Source organism: Sitophilus oryzae, unplaced genomic scaffold, assembly GCF_002938485.1.
Source record: "Sitophilus oryzae breed Bouriz unplaced genomic scaffold, Soryzae_2.0 scaffold_1586_pilon_pilon, whole genome shotgun sequence".
Taxonomy (NCBI): domain Eukaryota; kingdom Metazoa; phylum Arthropoda; class Insecta; order Coleoptera; family Curculionidae; genus Sitophilus; species Sitophilus oryzae.
The window spans coordinates 1,537,120-1,556,220 of NW_022146265.1; the positions used below are offsets into that span (position 1 = coordinate 1,537,120).

The 19,101-nt window shown below is 32.8% G+C and overlaps 1 protein-coding gene across 3 annotated transcripts; it reads right to left on the reverse strand.

Moving 5' to 3' along the window:
- Positions 1-280: 280 nt before the first annotated feature.
- On the reverse strand, positions 281-18,836 carry LOC115879738 (venom carboxylesterase-6-like). 3 transcript variants are annotated; one of them, XM_030896708.1, is made up of 12 exons: positions 18,730-18,836; positions 18,538-18,675; positions 12,493-12,630; positions 8,624-8,755; positions 6,537-6,691; positions 5,032-5,207; positions 4,492-4,688; positions 3,919-4,099; positions 3,685-3,848; positions 1,339-1,474; positions 1,159-1,276; positions 281-526 (listed from the first exon to the last, which is right to left on the reverse strand). In XM_030896708.1, the coding sequence occupies exons 1-12, from the start codon at positions 18,775-18,777 to the stop codon at positions 322-324; spliced, it is 1,788 nt and encodes a 595-aa protein (XP_030752568.1). In that variant the 5' UTR covers positions 18,778-18,836; the 3' UTR covers positions 281-321. The 3 variants fall into 3 exon arrangements, with proteins under 3 accessions (XP_030752568.1, XP_030752570.1, XP_030752569.1); XM_030896710.1 differs by lacking the exon at positions 18,538-18,675 and having other exon boundaries at positions 18,730-18,835; XM_030896709.1 differs by lacking the exons at positions 18,538-18,675; positions 18,730-18,836 and adding an exon at positions 12,688-12,800.
- Positions 18,837-19,101: the final 265 nt, after the last annotated feature.

Below are 19,101 nucleotides of genomic sequence, written 5' to 3' on the forward strand. Positions count from 1 at the left end.
TAAAATTAACTAATTATATATTTTTTAAAGTTATAGGGGCGAGCCACTTTCGAGACGCCATGCCACTTTGCTCTCTGATATCTTCTTTTGTTGACATTTGACATCGATACTCAAGAAATACAAAACTTGAAGTGGTATCTTTTAAAGGAAATAGAAAAGATTTACAATAAATTAATATTTTACTCTTTATCATTATTACTTGATTAATATGTCACGATAATATACCTAAAAGTATAATAAATTAATGGTAATAGTAGATTCAATAAAAACAAAGGGTAGGTATTTTTTAAAATAAATATATATTAAAATTAAATATTTACATTAGTACGTATCGTATGGCGGCATTCCATATTGGTCATAAAATTCTTTATAAAAGTTCCAGTTGCTTTGATCTGGATTCAATCTTGCAGATAATAGTTTGTTGATATCTAAATATTGGATTCCTTGAGTAATATTGGTGTCTGGGCTGTTTGCTGGCCAAACTACGCCATCTAGTTTATCCACTGATTCATCGGGTGTTGGATTTCTGAAACAAATTAAACATGTCAACAAAACATCATTTTAAAGCCAATATTAATAGAAATAGTTGTTAAGAGCCAGTTTTATAAGTAATACATAGTATATACAGAGTGTCAGTGTGTATAAAGAATACTGTATCTAAGTTCGGTGGGAGATTCTACGGATAAAAATAAAACAAAAGTGCCTATGAACATATGCCCTAAAATGCTTCCTGAAGAAATTACAGCCCTCAAAAGGGCAAATAAGAATAATATACAGGGTGGTTCGCACTCTATTCCGGAAGTTCGTATAAATGTATGTCCTAAAGTGCTTAGTTTCATTTTTATTTCGATTTTTTCCAAATAATTTCTGAAACAACGTCGGATGAAAATTGGTATCTAGAAGTTTTTTGACATGAGAAATTTGATTTTGATGTCAATATGACTCCTACTTGTAGAGACCGCCACTTACATATTTTTAACCGGTTTGAAGACTATAACTGTTAGCCCCTACCTGTATAAAACTACTGAGTAAAAAAATATACATTTGCCAGAAAATCTCCCAGATACCAAATTTCAAGATACCGAGTTAAAATTGATCAAAAGGTAGACAATTTAACCTAAAAGACTAATTTACATAATTCATTTGGATGTGACTTACAGATACTTGGCAAAATTTGTCCACATTAACACCAATTTTCTTCTCACTTCAAGATCATCATCCGTGGCAGAATTATTCGAAACAAAAAAGTAATGTAGGTCTTCTGCATGTCCAACACCTATAACATAATAATTTCTTTTATACATTTGTATAGTCATTTAATAATTTTGGCTAATTTACCTTTGCCTGGATATTGTCTGTCTGGATATCCTAATTCGCCCTCGTAGGAAAATTCATAAAAGTAAACTTCAACGTAATTAAGAAATTGCTGTACTGCCTCCCTAATTGGTCTATTAAATTGGTCAATTGAAAAAATCTAAAAGCGCTATAATTTATTTTATTGTGTATTACATACCGGGTTATTACATCCAGACAATAAGAAACTGACGAAATGTCCAGATATTGGCTCCCCTGTTAATTTTACAGTAAAGTTCTAAGTAGGTTTTTTAAAGGTCTACATATGCTGAATACACATACCAAATCTGAACAATTTTGGACAAGCCGATTTTAAGTAATCTAATAAAAACTGTATCTATTTTTAAATTAAAACTGAACAGGTAACAATACAAAACCCGGTAAGACAAAATAACTTTAACTGAAGACATAAGAAGATGCGCAACCTTATGGGCGATTTCGTGGCACAAAATCTGTCCGAGATATATCTCGGACGTTAGCTGGCGTTATATTTATATATATATAACTTATTTATTTATATTTTATAACTATAGCTGGCGTTACCGTTAGGCTGTCCGAGATTTAGTTTAGCTCTGCGCCGCTGCATGTTGACAGTGCGCGGATAAAGAAAACTGTACCGTAGTTCTGCTTTAAGTCGCCAGAGAAGATAATTGCAGGAGACAGTGTTATCAGAATTACAGATTAATTCGTAGGTTTACGGATTTTGGGTACAATACATTAATAATACGGATTTTCTGGGACTTCTTCTCTTTATTTTCAATAATATGTCTTATAATCATTGTAACTTTGTCCCAGGCATTTTCCCCGTCAACTAAGCTATTTGCTACATTTCCTATGTTCAACACTTTTTTTGTATCTTGCAAAAATTGACTTCTAAATTTAATCCCATGTAAGGCATTCAAATAAAGTATGTTCTGCGTCATCTTTGCCACTCAGTAATCATTTTATTTCGGGCTTCTTGCCTTGGCAACCCACAGTAAGTTGCATATCTTTCTTTTATTAGAAACTCTATTGAAGGAATTCCAGCTACAACGCAAGCACCTTCACCAGATATTGTTCTGTATGCACAGCAAACTCTGATGTATATTGTTCTCTGCACACTTATAAGTTTTTGCAGTTGTTTTTTATTCTCTGTTACAGTATGCCATGCCGGTGCTGCAAACAGTACTTGCGAATGTACCACACTTGCCAGAATACGTCTTTTTGAGGGTTTGGGACCCCTGATATTCGGCATGAGACTAGTCAATGCCGATATCGTCTTCTGCGCTTTAACAACAGTTTTGGCAATAGGTACTCCGAACGTCAGTTTTGAGTCCAGCCATACACCAAGATACTTAATGGCACTACTTCGATTAACTATTGTTTGCTCTACATTAAAATATAGTCTAGCTATTTTTCCCTATTTAGTTGTTAGTAGAACTGCTTCACTTTTATGAGATGCAAGTTGAAGGTTTTGCCTCCTCATCCACTTTGTTACTCGCATTAGTCCGGTGTCGGCCAAATTCATCAAGGATTCCTTACTACTAGCTGTTACAACCATGGCGATGTCGTCTGTAAAACCAACGAGTGTAATTCCATCTGGGATGCGGGTCTCTAGCAAACTATTATACAGGATGTTGCACAAGGTTGGGCCAAGGACCGATCCTTGAGGAACACAACCATAAAATGACGGATTTTCTGTTATAAAATAATTTAAACTTATTAATGTAATATTAATTAATATTAATCTTTATTTTAATATTAATATTTATTAAATTAATGTTATTAAATTAATTAATCGATTAAACAAAGAACTGCGACAGAGTTAGCTTGGAAATAAAGATCGCTGTTATTTCATATGTAAAATATTATGGTAAATGTCAATAGTTCGTCATTTCCAAGCCAACTAAACGACTTTTTTCGATCATACGAAATGCTCAGTACCTATAAAAGAAATTTTATTTTTGTTTTTTATTCTATGTTTAACACGAATACATTATTAATACATAAAAACGGATTTATCATCTAAAGATATTTTCGTCAGACGTATTACAGATACTACACATTTTAATATGGCAACACTGTTGATTTTAGTTCCACACCGTTTTTGACATGTCTTCGCTAGCCGAATTAGAGAATATGAGTGTTTTATGCGTTGGCCGCAGAACGAGTAGTGGCTTTACCGTACAGCACTTGAGGCGTAAGGGGAAATGAAATCAGCCTTGTCACGAATTTGCCTATTAGGTTGCGTATCTTCCTAATTCTTTCAATAGACGGGTTTACACGCACACAAGTTAGATAAAGACTAGATAAGACTAATTAATATATTATATAAATGTGTAACAAACTTACGTTAGTAAATGCTTCTGGGTAATTTGTTAAGCTGCTGTTATAGCTATAGTAATTTTTAATTTGTTGTCCAACAAAATATCTGTCTGTTATACTGGTGGTTAAATCATAAGGTGCTATTCTATAAGCGGCTATATCATAAATATAATACATTTGTCTGGCAAAGTCTACAAAAATACATTTTCATTATTCATTCATCATTCATATGTTTATTTAGATATTTTATTGTCTACATACCTACGAAATTGTCTAGCAAAACGGCCTCTTTGGAATTAAAACCCATCAGTATAGGAACCTGTTGAAATGTCCCGTTAGATATTTGTTCATGAGATTTGCCTGTTACTACAGAATCATTTGATTCTAGCTCAGTTACTGGACCAAATGCAAGACCAGCCAAGACTGTTTCCAATACGATTTTCTAGAAATTTTAAACATGCATTTAGCAAGCCGAATATACAGGATGGCTTAGTAATAAAGAACATCTGATGTAGCTTAGGAATTCTGAAAGATATACCTTAAAGAATACAATATTAATAGGTAAATCTTATTAACAAAAAACTGTAACAACACAAAAGTAAAAATGCTGCTTTTTGTTAAATTTTCTAAATGTTTATATAAGAAATATGTAAAAGTGGGCAATGCTGTGCCGGCCAAGCTTAATCATGTCATTAAAAGTTTATTTGATATGAACTATATAAATATTTTTCCTAAGTTTTATCATAAATGATTCCTAAATTACGATATGTCCCTTATTATTGGATCAACCTGTAAAATTTACTGAGAGTCTTCTAATATGAAATTCATTCATACCGTAAGTGTTAAATTTGATTGAGCACCTTGTAATTTCGAAGCATCCACATCTCTTAACTGACTAATCAGTTCATCAGAATCGGATGCCGATACACCAAGTAATAGTCCCAGCTGAAATGCGGTATTTCTAGCATTTCTTGTTAATGACCATAGGCATAAACTATGTCCACTCTGCATAATGGCTGCTCTGTATAGTCCTAGAAAACTCATTATTTTTAAGATATCTTGAATAAATAACACTGAAAAACAAATTTTAGTTTTGTTGTGGTATCTTGTAAAAAAAGTAAATTTCATAGATAATTTTGGGGTGCTGAATAAGAAAATAAAAAATTAAAAACTTAACAATACAATAAAATTAGAAACTTAGTTGTAGTTTAAAAAAAATATAATAAGGGAAAATATATACTTTATATTTTTAGAATCACTATGCAATTTTTTTGCGATCCTTTTACGAACTGTTTCTGAAGCATCTCTAAGAAGAGTCCAAAAATTATTATTTATGAAACAATTTGGCTGTTGTCCGGTATAATTTGGAAATACCTTTAGTTTGTGGAGCTTGTAGCATGTAGGATACAGAAGCCGCTCCTGCACTTTGTCCAAAAATTGTTATTTTTTCTGGGTCTCCACCAAAATATTTAATATTTTCTTTTGTCCATTGGAGTGCCAACACTTGATCTTTTAAGCCCCAATTTCCAGATGCAGTAGAATCATTTGTGCTGAAATTATAATATTATATAAAAATCAGTGGCGGCTCGTAGAAGAAAGAAAAAATATTTTATATTTTAGGAAATTTGGCTTAGAATTTCGAACATCCTGTATGATTTAATATTATGATTACCTAATATAGTTATATAGTTTTGATTTCATGACAGTTCTTGTATTTGTAATATTTTTTTAAGAAAGGTTGAAAAATATATATTTTTTTTATTTATTTATTAATATCTCTGAAATTACCGAAATATATTCATTCATATCTTAGGATTATATAAAGGGATCTGAAAGGAAGCCAAAAATAAAATAATATACAGGATGTTCTATTTAAAAAAAATCCTTGCGATCCACTCACACTTTTTTGAGCCACCCTATAGAAGTTAAAATATTTTCCTGAAATACATCCTCGAAATACTTTAGGTTTGCACTTAAAACGATTTTCAAGTTTTTTATTCTAGGAGCTACAGATGCCCGACGCACTATTGCCGGACCCTGTATGATGCCATTTTTTGATCATACGGTATATTTCTCAGTTTTTTGTGTATTTTTTAATATTTGTCATAATATCACAATGTACGAAACTCATTTTGTTAAAAAATATCTAATTTGTTTTAAAAACTAAATTGAACTTACATATATAATTGTGTAGAATAATTTGTTAAGAACTAAAGTTAAAATACTGTTAATATATTTCATTTAAGATGACCAACCATTGTAAAATATTAATTATTTTAAAATATATATACAGTGTCACAGATAGTCTGCATTATAAGAAACTTTTTTTAATTATTGACTTAGATAAAATTTGATTTCGACAATAGTTTATGCTTTGGTTTAGATTAAAAATAACATAAAAAAATTTAGTTCGAAATTAAGTATATTCCAAAATAACCCAGATAATTTACTTTGAAAATTAAAAAAAATATTTTCGCATAAATTTGGAGAACTACTGGATCTTTCTTGGGTTTTCTTTTTTTTTAAATTTAATATACTATCTATGTTGCTGTATTATGAAGATATTGTATTTTTAACTAAAAATTAAAAAGAATTCCAAAGAATTTTACAAAAAATTCAATTTTTGTTAAATATTGTTTTTTATTTAAAACTCAAAAAACATGTTTCTGGGCTCGAAATATACTAGCCCAAAATAACTCACCCTCTATATCATTTTTAATCTATTTTAAAATAAACACTAACGCAAAAATCAAATTTGACCTAGATAAAATAAAAAGCCATGAGGCAGACTTTGCCTGTGACACTGTGTAAAGTTTTTTTTTTGTAATGTCACTCTAAATATTCAATCAAATGTAGTTACGTGATGTTATTATTATTACCTAAGAAATCCAAATACACCCAATCGATAGTTAAATGCCACGTAAATGACGCCTTGTTCGAGGAAATAATCAGGTGCAAAGTTTTCGTACGAAGAAGATCCACCAATGAATCCACCTCCGTGAAACCACACCATCACTGGGAGGCTGTCATTTAGCTAAAATAAATAGACAAGATATTAATGATATCCAAGTAGCACAATAAAACACTAATTCACCACAATACACAGATTTCGACCGCTAGAGAGTATCAATGGACTTTCGCATGTATCAAAAAATAATTTTATTATTATTGTTACCGAGTCCCGAAAGTACCGAAAGAACCTGGAATTAATAATTCCGAGTTCCGGTTCTTTGACGTTTCAAAAGAACCGGAAATTCCCGGTACTTTTTTATTTTTTCAGATAAAAAGCGATATTTAGTATGTTAGTATATGACATAAATTAGGATTGATTGACATATTCAATAATTATTGTTTTCGATCACTTCCTGTTTCACCGGAAATTACTACTTTTGATTTTTAAATAGCACCCTCCGTATTTTTTTAAATTTATTTAGTAGAAAATGACACTTTGAATAGAATAACATATCGTATCGTAATAGATTGACATTTTCGCTTAAAAAATACTAAAAATTCAATCTCGAGTGCCTATGTTAAAAACACTAATTTTTAATCATGGGTCCTTTTCGTGTCTTGTCCGGCTCGGTTTAAAAATGCCCAAATCGTATTTTTAATCATACCTCATTTTTTTCAAATGGAACAAGGGTGACCTATAATTTGATACCACACATTGGGTATTTCGAGTCAAATTATCGTTATGAACCGCATGTTACAAATTCAAGTAATCCATATGCGAAAATGTCAAAAGTTGACATATAATATGTCATTCAATCAAAAGTAAGTAGTCTTTTCCGGTAAAACTGGAAGTGACCGAAAACGAAATTGAATAGGCCAATCATTTCTGATTTATGTCATAGGTATACTAACGCACTCACCAAATCTCGTTTTTTTATCTGAAGAAATAAGAAAGTTACAGTGGTAAGCCACTTTTGAGAAACATCCAATATTATGATTATCAAAAATAAGTTTCAAGCATAGACTTAAAATAAATTTTATTTTAAGTCTATGGTTTCAAGTATTTTAAATGGCTATCGTTCGGTAATGTATTAATATTACTATCGCTTGTTGACACAGCTGAACTAAAAATTAAAAAAAAATGATTAGAAATGTATCATTCGAATTAAATTTAATTCATAAATATACGATAACTTTCAATTAGTAAATTGGAAGTCTGTAGTGAAACGCCAAAAACATGAGTGTCTCCTTACTTCATATAAAGGAATTAGAGACAGATAAGTATGTTAAAATAATTTTGAAATGGTATAAAAAATTGTTTCCCACAAGTGCTGATCTGCGATAAAATTCATATTTAATTAATATTTTGTTCTAATGGGCCGATTTTGATGATTTTTAAAGCAATTTGCAGCTAAATTATTTGACATTTAGTATCTTTTTCTAAATTAAAAATGAAAATGTCCATCTGCCAATTATACCACGGAAAACAAAATGTTGATATTTTGGTGAAAGTTTGAACACCTTGTGGAGTACGTTAACAAAGCAAGGAATTTAAAAATCATTTTAGCATCTAGATGTATCTTTTCTGGATAGTTCGTTTTTTAATATTGGCTTCCCTATTATTAATTTTGCATAGTCATTTATTTTTAAAAATGTCATTTTAACAGATCGTCAACGGTTTTTATAGAAGTATCTGTTTTAAAAAAACTAAAGTGTTCTCGAATAGTTGCATTTATATATTTTAAATAGTTTTTTTATTTGTTCTTTGTGTTTTTTGCTTCCGACGACGAGAAAGATATATACTTCCCAAAACGTTAAGCATTTTTTTGTCCGTTAAACAAATTTGTTTATTAGTAAACCACTGTTGGCAATAATTGGTCTCCGATAACGCCAGCAGTGTTTACAAAAAATAACTATTTTATTTTGTAGATTTTTTTAAAAATACGCAAATACCCATAGGACTTTTTTGAAAAATTTCTCTATAATCCATATCCTATACAAGGTCCATACTTACATTTGGGGTGTACACGTTAATATATAGACAATCCTCCTGTCCAATAACATCACTGCCTCCTGCTTGAACACAACTGCTTTTATCATTAGTGGCATCTAATACTCCAGCCCAAGGATCGTTTTTAACAGGATTCTGTAATTTGAGGCAAAAAATCGACTTATTAATTAATGTTTCTATATTGTGACATAATACCGAGTAAATTTTACATGTGTAAATTACTATTGTTTCTTGAAAAAAAAATTTTCAGTGCCTGTTTTTCAAAAATAAATTATATTTTTATACACGGTGTTTCAAAAAACATGTGTCATCTCTCGTGGGGAGATTCCTCACGAAAAATAGGATTTTTTTTCATATCAACATATGTCCGATTTTGCTTTGATTCGTAGCTTCAGGGGGTTAAAATCTTCATTTTTTTTCGATTTATTATAATTTTCCATTTATATAAAACTTTTTTCATATATTTACAACCGCGATATTGGACTCTCTCGCACTAATCCCTATAGAAATTCAGTTTAGTACTCGGTAAAGGTTTTTTACTATAAGAATCAAAGTAGTTTTTGTAGAAACACCCTGTATAATGACACTGAGAAATGTTTTATTGATGTTTTATAAAAAATGTATATTTTAAGTATTCAAAAACATATATCTATAAGCGATACCGATTAAACTTTTAGTTACGTAATCGAGGGCGCGATTTTTAAATTCATTGTTGCCAACCATGGATATATTCGGCGCCGGGCTGACTAACTGGAATTTAAGTTTCCCGCTGGGAATTCCGATGTTAGCTCTGCTGTAAAAAATATCAAGTTGCTACATTTATTTATTTATTTCCTGACATTGTCAATCGTTTTGACACTTTAGTTTTTGTATTACGAGTTTTTGGTTTAAATGAATTGTGTTGTGATAATTTAAGCCTTAAACATTTTTATTGGCGGACCTTACACTCGAACATTGATTTTTTAGAACCTCTTTTAGTGCGAAGTGTATGAGATAGCTTAATAGCCGTTGTAAAAAATGTCATCGCAGCCTTATTAGAATATTTTGAACGAGAAAGCGGTAGTAAGGGTCCGTTATATCCCTTGAGTGCTCTTAAGGAGGTAAGTTTTGTTGATGTAAATAATAACTGTTTATATATTTTAATTTCCTAAAATATTATATGTAACTAAAAGAAAATATGTAAATGTGGGCAACCCTGTGCCGGTCAAGCTTAATCACGTGACTAAAAGATAATTTGGTATGATCTATAGATTACATTTAAATATTGATTAGTAAGTATATTTGCAATTTTCGATAAGTATTAAAAATGTATGACAAACTTAAAAGATTGTAAGTCCATAATTCTTAGACGTAAAGACTTAAAAGTATTAGTTTATTATACAGGGTGTCCCAGAAATAAGTGCAAGTATTTTAACTGGTAGTATAGTTCAACCCCAGAAACACGTCTATGAGATTTTTTCGCGAAAAAACATTTGAAAATTTCTTTTGAAATTAACATAATTTCTTGATAATATGGCAACATAGGTATTAGATTAAATTTACAAGAAAGAAAATCCAGAAAAAGATCCAGTGGTTCTCAAAATGTTAGCAAACAATAATTTATTTTAGAAATTTTCAAAGTAAAATAATAGGCCAGTCGGTACGTCGCGTCGTTTTAAATAGGCCTAGGTGGAAATAATTAGAGGCAAGCTGCAGTAACACTTATTCTCTTTGTTTTGCTTTGTTGAATACTCTACTAAATTTGCACGGTCTATCGATCCCGGATTTGGCCGTGATATTGGAAAATCCTGTCAAATTATGACATTTTTATGTTTTTTTTAATAACTCGGTCTGGATGCACTGTACAGAAAATTTGCAAGAGACCAAAAAGCTATTTAAATTCTCTACAAAAAAGGTCCTATTCACCGATTTCATGCATTAACACGTTAACGAGATACAGGCACTTAAATACAAAGCATATATTTTCTAGTGGTTTCTATGTAAATTCTATGTAAATTTGAATAATTTGCCAGTACAAATTTGTGTTTTTCTTGTGCTCGTTTCCACACAACCTGGCGGTAGAGCACTCGGCACACTTTTTTTTAAGTGGTTTCCCCTATAGGCCTAATCCACTTTCTTGCCGTTGCAAATGTTCTATTTTTATATCCATATGACATGATATTCTTTATAAGTATGTATTTTCACCGTCTGCTTTTTTTTGACGAAGAAGAAGGTTGATCAATTGACTCATCAATATATTCTTCATCAAACTGTTCATCTGGTTCTTGTTCAATGTCTATGTTCGATATTTTTGTTGGTCATTAATTCTAATCGAGAACATTGATTTACAGGTTATACTTACTGCACTATGCGAGTCTCAGAATAACATCTACTTTTTAAAGCAAGGAAAGGGAAAAGCTGGAATACCCTCTATTTACCCTCTGCATCAATATTGGACACGGCTGTGAATGAAAACAATTAGTTTTTACATGCATTTAGTGGGTGCGATACCACTTCAGCAATTTACAGGCAGGGTAAAATGAAGTTCCTTAAGATTCTAAGGAATCAGACAAGTTTGAAAACTGAATTTATTGTTTTAGAGACCCAAATGCAACTCCAGAAAGCATAGCCAAAGTTGGAATTCAATTACTTCTTGCACTTTATGGGTCAAAGAGCGACGACACATCACTACACATCTATATACATCGATTTTTTGCGCAATCTATAACAAAGAGTTTATTTAATCTTGCATCCCTTCCTCCAACCGAAGATGCGGCTCGCATGCACTCATTTCGTACATACCTACAAGTCCAAAAATGGTACGGTAACGAAAAAATACCCACTGACTGGGGTTGGAAGCAGTCGTCCAATGGACTTATACCGATTCCTATGCTGCAAGACGCCGTTCCCCAAGAGTTATTGAAGATGATGTCTTGTAAATGCATAAAAGGTTGCAACGCAGCCTGCAGCTGCAGAAAAGCAGTATTACACTGTTCGGTAGAGTGCGGTTCGTGCCAGGGAAGAGCGTGTTCACAAATTCTGAAATAACTCTAAAAGATCCAGGGGACGATGAAGAAATCGATTCTCGATTAGAAGAATTAATGACCAACGAAAATATTGAGGACATAGACATTGAACAAGAACCAGATGAACAGTCTGATGAAGAATATATTGATGAGTCAATTGATCAACCTTCTACGTCAAAGAAAGCAGACGTTAAAAATACATACTTATAAAGCATATATCATGTCATATGGATATAAAAATAGAACATTTGCAACGGCAAGAAAGTGGATTAGGCCTATAGGGGAAACCACTTAAAAAAAGTGAGCCGAGTGCTCTACCGCCAGGTGGTGTGGAAACGAGCACTAGAAAAACACCAATTTGTACTGGCAAATTATTCAAATTTACATAGAAACCACTAGAAAATATATGCTTTGTATTTAAGCGCCTGCATCTCGTTAACGTGTTCATGCACAAAATCGGTGAATAGGACCTTTTTGCAGAGACTTGAAATAACTTTCTTTTTGGTCTCTTGCAAATTTTCTGCACAATACGCCCAGACCGAATTATTTAAAAAAAAAACATAAACATGACATAATTTGACAGGATTTTCCAATATGGCGGCCAAATCCGGGATCGATAGACCGTGCAAATTTAGTAGAGTATTCAACAAAGCAAAACAAAGAGAATAAGTGATATTGCAGCTTGCCCCTAATTATTTCCACCTAAAACCACTTGTCGACTGGTCTATAACTCCGTTATTTTGGACTTATTTGAAAAACGATAAAGAGAAAATATGTTTCTTTTATCGAGATCTACCACCCCTTAAAATACTTGCACTTATTTCTGGGACACCCTGTATAATAAACTAATACTTTTATTTAACTTACTGAGAAACGAAGATTACCAACAGGTGGCTGAGCATACGGAATACCTCTGAAGGCATAGTAAGTTTTATTCAGATCAACAGTTTGTCTAATAGAACCTTCTAATTGCCCATCTGGTATGGTTAATATTGGCACGTTTTCCTACAAACATCAATAGTTAATTTAACAAGTATATGTGTTAATTCAATAATAATTTACCTGATAAGATACAACTATTAGTGCGAATAAATATGCTAAAGTTATCATGTTAATAGTAATTAACTATCGATAACTACTAAATATCAGAAACGACAATTAGTTGACGGACAGACAGAATTGTTTAAATAAACAGATAACGGGTAATTACGATAAAAACATTTTTTACTTTCGTGAGTAAACATTATTTTTTTTCGGTACCACTTCAGATTTAATATTGTAATAAGTTGAGCAAGTCTAAAAAGCAGTCAGGTGGTAATTTGATGCAAATCTCAAAGTGTCGTTTTATTTGCATTTGATATCACTGAATTTCGAAACGGTCTATAATGTAAAATTATTTATTTTTATATTTTCGGACCTACTTAGAGTTATTTACTAATATTTAATGGATTTTATAAGGATTTTATAAAGCCTACAAGTACAGGGTGGTTCAACAAAATGTCGTTTTAAATAGGCCTAGGTGGAAATAATTAGAGGCAAGCTGTAATAACACTTATTCTCTTTGTTTTGCTTTGTTGAATACTCTACTAAATTTGCACGGTCTATCGATCCCGGATTTGGCCGCGATATTGGAAAATCCTGTCAAATTATGACATTTTTATGTTTTTTTTAATAACTCGGTCTGGATGCACTGTACAGAAAATTTGCAAGAGACCAAAAAGCTATTTAAATTCTCTACAAAAAAGGTCCTATTCGCCGATTTTATGCATTAACACGTTAACGAGATACAGGCACTTAAATACAAAGCATATATTTTCTAGTGGTTTCTATGTAAATTCTATGTAAATTTGAATAATTTGCCAGTACAAATTTGTGTTTTTCTTGTGCTCGTTTCCACACAACCTGGCGGTAGAGCAATCGGCACATTTTTTTTAAGTGGTTTCCCCTATAGGCCTAATCCACTTTCTTGCCGTTGCAAATGTTCTATTTTTATATCCATATGACATGATATTCTTTATAAGTATGTATTTTCACCGTCTGGTTTTTTTTTGACGTAGAAGGTTGATCAATTGACTAATCAATATATTCTTCATCAAACTGTTCATCTGGTTCTTGTTCAATGTCTATGTTCGATATTTTTGTTGGTCATTAATTCTTCTAATCGAGAACATTGATTTACAGGTTATACTTACTGCACTATGCGAGTCTCAGAATAACATCTACTTTTTAAAGCAAGGAAAGGGAAAATCTGGAATACCCTCTATTTACCCTCTGCATCAATATTGGACACGGCTGTGAATGAAAACAATTAGTTCTTACATGCATTTAGTGGGTGCGATACCACTTCAGCAATTTACAGGCAGGGTAAAATGAAGTTCCTTAAGATTCTAAGGAATCAGACAAGTTTGAAAACTGAACTTATTGTTTTAGAGACCCAAATGCAACTCCAGAAAGCATAGCCAAAGTTGGAATTCAATTACTTCTTATACTTTATGGGTCAAAGAGCGACGACACATCACTACACATCTATAGACATCGATTTTTTGCGCAATCTATAACAAAGAGTTCATTTAATCTTGCATCCCTTCCTCCAATACCTGGGAATAACCCTGGACAGTAAACTCCTGTGGAACAGGCATATTAAGAACGCTACCAGCAAAGCCATAAAGGCTCTCATGATATGCAGAAGACTGGCCGGAAATAGATGGGGCTGCTCCCCTAACATTTTGCGCTGGATGTATACCATGATAGTAAGACCCATGATTACTTATGGAGCAGTTGCCTGGTACACAAAACTAGAGCAACGGACGGCAAGGCTAAACCTATGCAAAGTCCAGAGACTAGCATGTGTGTGCATCACAGGAGCCATGAGAACCTGTCCAACAGCAGCAATGGAGGTCATTCTAGATCTAACACCACTGCACATTGTCATTGGTAGATATGCCAATGCGACAATGATTAGAATGGTCACTAACGGAATTAGTACTGGGAGAATTGTCAGATCAGGGGCTTGGAACACCCTCAAAAGGAAATACCACTTCTGCAACTCCCAATGGACGATATGCCAAGAACGTACAACTTTGACAAACATGTCAATGTAGTATTGAGCAATAAGAAGGATTGGAAGAGCGAAACGCTTGCCCAGCAGTTAAAAAGACCATACCATAACTTGGTATACTGATGCTTCCAAAACCAATACGGGAACAGGGATCGGAGTGTTTGGGCCGAGAGCTAATTACTCCGAACCAATGGGCACTTACCCTAGTATCCTACAGGCAGAAATCTACGCTATCGAGAGATGCGTACAACTTATCTTAGATAGGAACTATCGGAAACAAGAAATAGCCATCTTATCTGATAGTCAAGCAGCATTAAAGGCGATCAACTCAGTATCAATCAATTCGAAATTGGTCAAAGAATGCATAGAGAAGCTGAATAAATTAGCCAAAGAAAACAAAGTCCTCCTGCACTGGGTGCCTGCTCACCAAGGGATAGAAGGCAATGAAAAAGCAAATAATCTAGCTAGGAAAGGAGCGAACACTCCACTAACTGGACCAGAACCGTTCTGCTTTCCAAGTGGTAACCAACTCAAGGCGGAACTCAAGAACTTGGAAGATTCCATCCGCAACCTGGAATGGAAATCTTGCAATGGTCTAGGACACTCGAAGAAGTTTCTGAGGGCTTATGATCAAGAAAAATCACAGATCTTCCTGGGTCTGAGTAAGAACAATCTTCGGATTGTCACGGGGTTTAACAGGACACTGTCTCCTCAATGAACACCTCAGTAGATTGAAACTAAGAACGAAAGAAACGGCGAATGCAGATTCTGTGGGGAAGATGGTGAAACACCAGTACACCTCATCACTGAGTGCGCCGAGACGACAACCATTCGTGCCATGAATTTTGGTACGACTGATATTGGAGATGGAGAACTATCCTCTATAAAACCGTCCCAGATACTGGCTTTTGTCAAAGCCCTGGGACTGTATGATGAGTTATGATTCAAGAAAGGGGGACACAATGGATCTGTAAGGTCGAAGTGATTAAACCCCCTCCCACTCATTCTAAACTCTAAAAAACTCTAATCCCTTCCTCCAACCGAAGATGCGGCTCGCATGCACTCATTTCGTACATACCTACAAGTCCAAAAATGGTACGGTAACGAAAAAATACCCACTGACTGGGGTTGGAAGCAGTCGTCCAATGGACTTATACCGATACCTATGCTGCAAGACGCCGTTCCCCAAGAGTTATTGAAAATGATGTCTTGTAAATGCATAAAAGGTTGCAACAGTATTACACTGTTCGGTAGAGTGCGGTTCGTGCCAGGGAAGAGCGTGTTCACAAATTCTGAAATAACTCTAAAAGATCCAGGGGACGATGAAGAAATCGATTCTCGATTAGAAGAATTAATGACCAACGAAAATATTGAAGACATAGACATTGAACAAGAACCAGATGAACAGTCTGATGAAGAATATATTGATGAGTCAATTGATCAACCTTCTACGTCAAAGAAAGCAGACGGTAAAAATACATACTTATAAAGCATATATCATGTCATATGGATATAAAAACAGAACATTTGCAACGGCAAGAAAGTGGATTAGGCCTATAGGGGAAACCACTTAAAAAAAGTGCGCCGAGTGCTCTACCGCCAGGTGGTGTGGAAACGAGCACTAGAAAAACACCAATTTTTACTGGCAAATTATTCAAATTTACATAGAAACCACTAGAAAATATATGCTTTGTATTTAAGCGCCTGTATCTCGTTAACGTGTTCATGCACAAAATCAGCGAATAGGACCTTTTTGCAGAGAATTGAAATAGCTTTCTTTTTGGTCTCTTGCAAATTTTCTGCACAATACGCCCAGACCGAATTATTTAAAAAAAAAATAAACATGTCATAATTTGACAGGATTTTCCAATATGGCGGCCAAATCCGGGCCCGATAGACCGTGCAAATTTAGTAGAGTATTCAACAAAGCAAAACAAAGAGAATAAGTGATATTGCAGCTTGCCCCTAATTATTTCCACCTAAAACCACTTGTCGACTGGTCTACAGGGTTTCTCACCGTAGCCGTTCGTTAGAAGTTTTTGAGGTTAGGAAATACTTAGAAGTTTGAAATTTTGAGACTTAACCTTTATTATATTACTTATACTTTATAACCTTTCCTTTCATTTAAAAATATTTTCAAGGTCACATCACTTCGGGTTACACCGGAAGTCGCCATTAACTTCCTTATTTTAAATGAAACACACTGTATATTATTTTATTTTTGGATTTCTAAGAAAATTTTATGATGAGTTTCATTAGGTTTCCCTATACCTATTTTCAACTGTTTCTCAAATATCTTGATTTATTTGAAAATGTTTACAGATTTACCCCTATTTTTAACAGTCGGTCTTTTACTCATTTGAATCGGTGATAACGCTTCTGTAAAACCGAAGCAGAGGACTAATAGCTTTAAAATCCATATTGACAATTAATTTTATTGCATACAGGGTGTCCAAAGTTCTGATAACTGATTAGATTATTTTCAAACAAAATAGTTCATTTTTTCAAATGAGACTTCTGTATAGTTTTTCGATAGTTGGATGCAGAATTTACCCTGCATCCATTTGTTATTTCTTTATGCCTCATTTCAACGGTTTTTTTAATCCGTATTTTTTTTAATTCAATTTTTGGCAGAATCGACAATATCGTTTGTGTTTTTTAACAGAAAATAATTATGTTAAAGTAAAGAAATTGAATGTAATTAGAACATACGAACAAAACAGGGACAAAACAAAAGTGAAAACGTATAAAATATAACATAACAAAACAAACGTATTTTCTACAGTAACAGTGATGCATTAATTATTAATACTAGACGTTAGTGTATCCCTACAATAATAAAAAAAGTTAACTCAATAATTACAAAAATTTTCGTTCATAGCGGTCACTTCGAACTTTTTTTTATTATGGTAGCGATACAATGTTAATAATTAATGCCTCACCGTTACTGTTATACGTTTGTTTTGTTATGTTATATTTTATACGTTTTCACTTTCGTTTTGTTCCTGTTTTGTTCGTATGTTCTAATTACTTTTAATTTCATTACTTTAACATAATTATTTTATTTTAAAAAACACAAACTATATTGTCGATTCTGCCAAAAATTGAATTAAAGTAAAATATACGGATTAAAAAGAAAACCGTTGAAAATGGGTATAGGGAAAGTTATAGCAAATCGATGCAGAATTGAATTCTGCATCCAACTATCGAAAAATATATAGGGTGTCTCATTTGAAAAAATGAACTTTTTTGAGTTTGAAAATAATCTAATCAGTTATCGAATTTTGGACACCCTGTATGAGATAAATTAGTTATCAATATGAACTTCGAAAGTATTAGTCCTCTGCTCCAGTTTACCGCAGAAGCGTTTATCGCCAATTCAAAATGAGTAAAAGACCCACTGTTAAAAATAGGGGTAAAAATGTAAAAATTTTCAAATAAATCAAGATATCTGAGAAACAGTTGAAAATAGGTATAGGGAAATCTAATGAAACTCATCATAAAATTTTCTGAGAAATCCAAAAATTAAATAATATACAGGATGTTCCATTTGAAATAAGGAAGTTAATGGCGACTTCCGGTGTAACCGAAAGTGGTATGACCTTGAAAATATTTTTAAATGAAAGGAAATTTTAAATAACCCTAAGTCTCAAAATTTCAAACTTCTAAGGTTTTCCTAACCTCAAAAACTTCTAACGAACGGCTACGGTGAGAAACCCCCGTTATTTTGGACTTATTTGAAAAACGATAAAGAGAAAATATGTTTCTTTTATCGAGATCTACCACCCCTTAAAATACTTGCACTTATTTCTGGGACACCCTGTATAATAAACTAATACTTTTATTTAACTTACTGAGAAACGAAGATTACCAACAGGTGGCTGAGCATACGGAATACCTCTGAAGGCATAGTAAGTTTTATTCAGATCAACAGTTTGTCTAATAGAACCTTCTAATTGCCCATCTGGTATGGTTAATATTGGCGTGTTTTCCTACAAACATCAATAGTTAATTTAACAAGTATATGTGTTAATTCAATAATTTACCTGATAAGATACAACTATTAGTGCGAATAAATATGCTAAAGTTTTCATGTTAATAGTAATTAACTATCGATAACTACTAAATATCAGAAACGACAATTAGTTGACGGACAGACAGAATTGTTTAAATAAACAGATAACGGGTAATTACGATAAAAACATTTTTTACTTTCGTGAGTAAACATTATTTTTTCGGTACCACTTCAGATTTAATATTGTAATAAGTTGAGCAAGTCTAAAAGCAGTCAGGTGGTAATTTGATGCAAATCTCAAAGTGTCGTTTTATTTGCATTTGATATCACTGAATTTCGAAACGGTCTATAATGTAAAATTATTTATTTTTATATTTTCGGACCTACTTAGAGTTATTTACTA

What these genes read in the sequence shown, in the direction of transcription:
- LOC115879738 (XM_030896708.1), bottom strand. Translation starts at nt 18,777, where the DNA reads ATGAAAACTTTAGCATATTTATTCGCACTAATAGTTGTATCTTATCAG. An exon ending in TTTGCTAGACAATTTCGTAG is followed by an intron (nt 3,849 to 3,918) that starts GTATGTAGACAA and finishes GTATTTTTGTAG; the next exon opens with ACTTTGCCAGACAAATGTAT. An exon ending in ACCCAGAAGCATTTACTAAC is followed by an intron (nt 1,475 to 3,684) that starts GTAAGTTTGTTA and finishes TAGCGCTTTTAG; the next exon opens with ATTTTTTCAATTGACCAATT.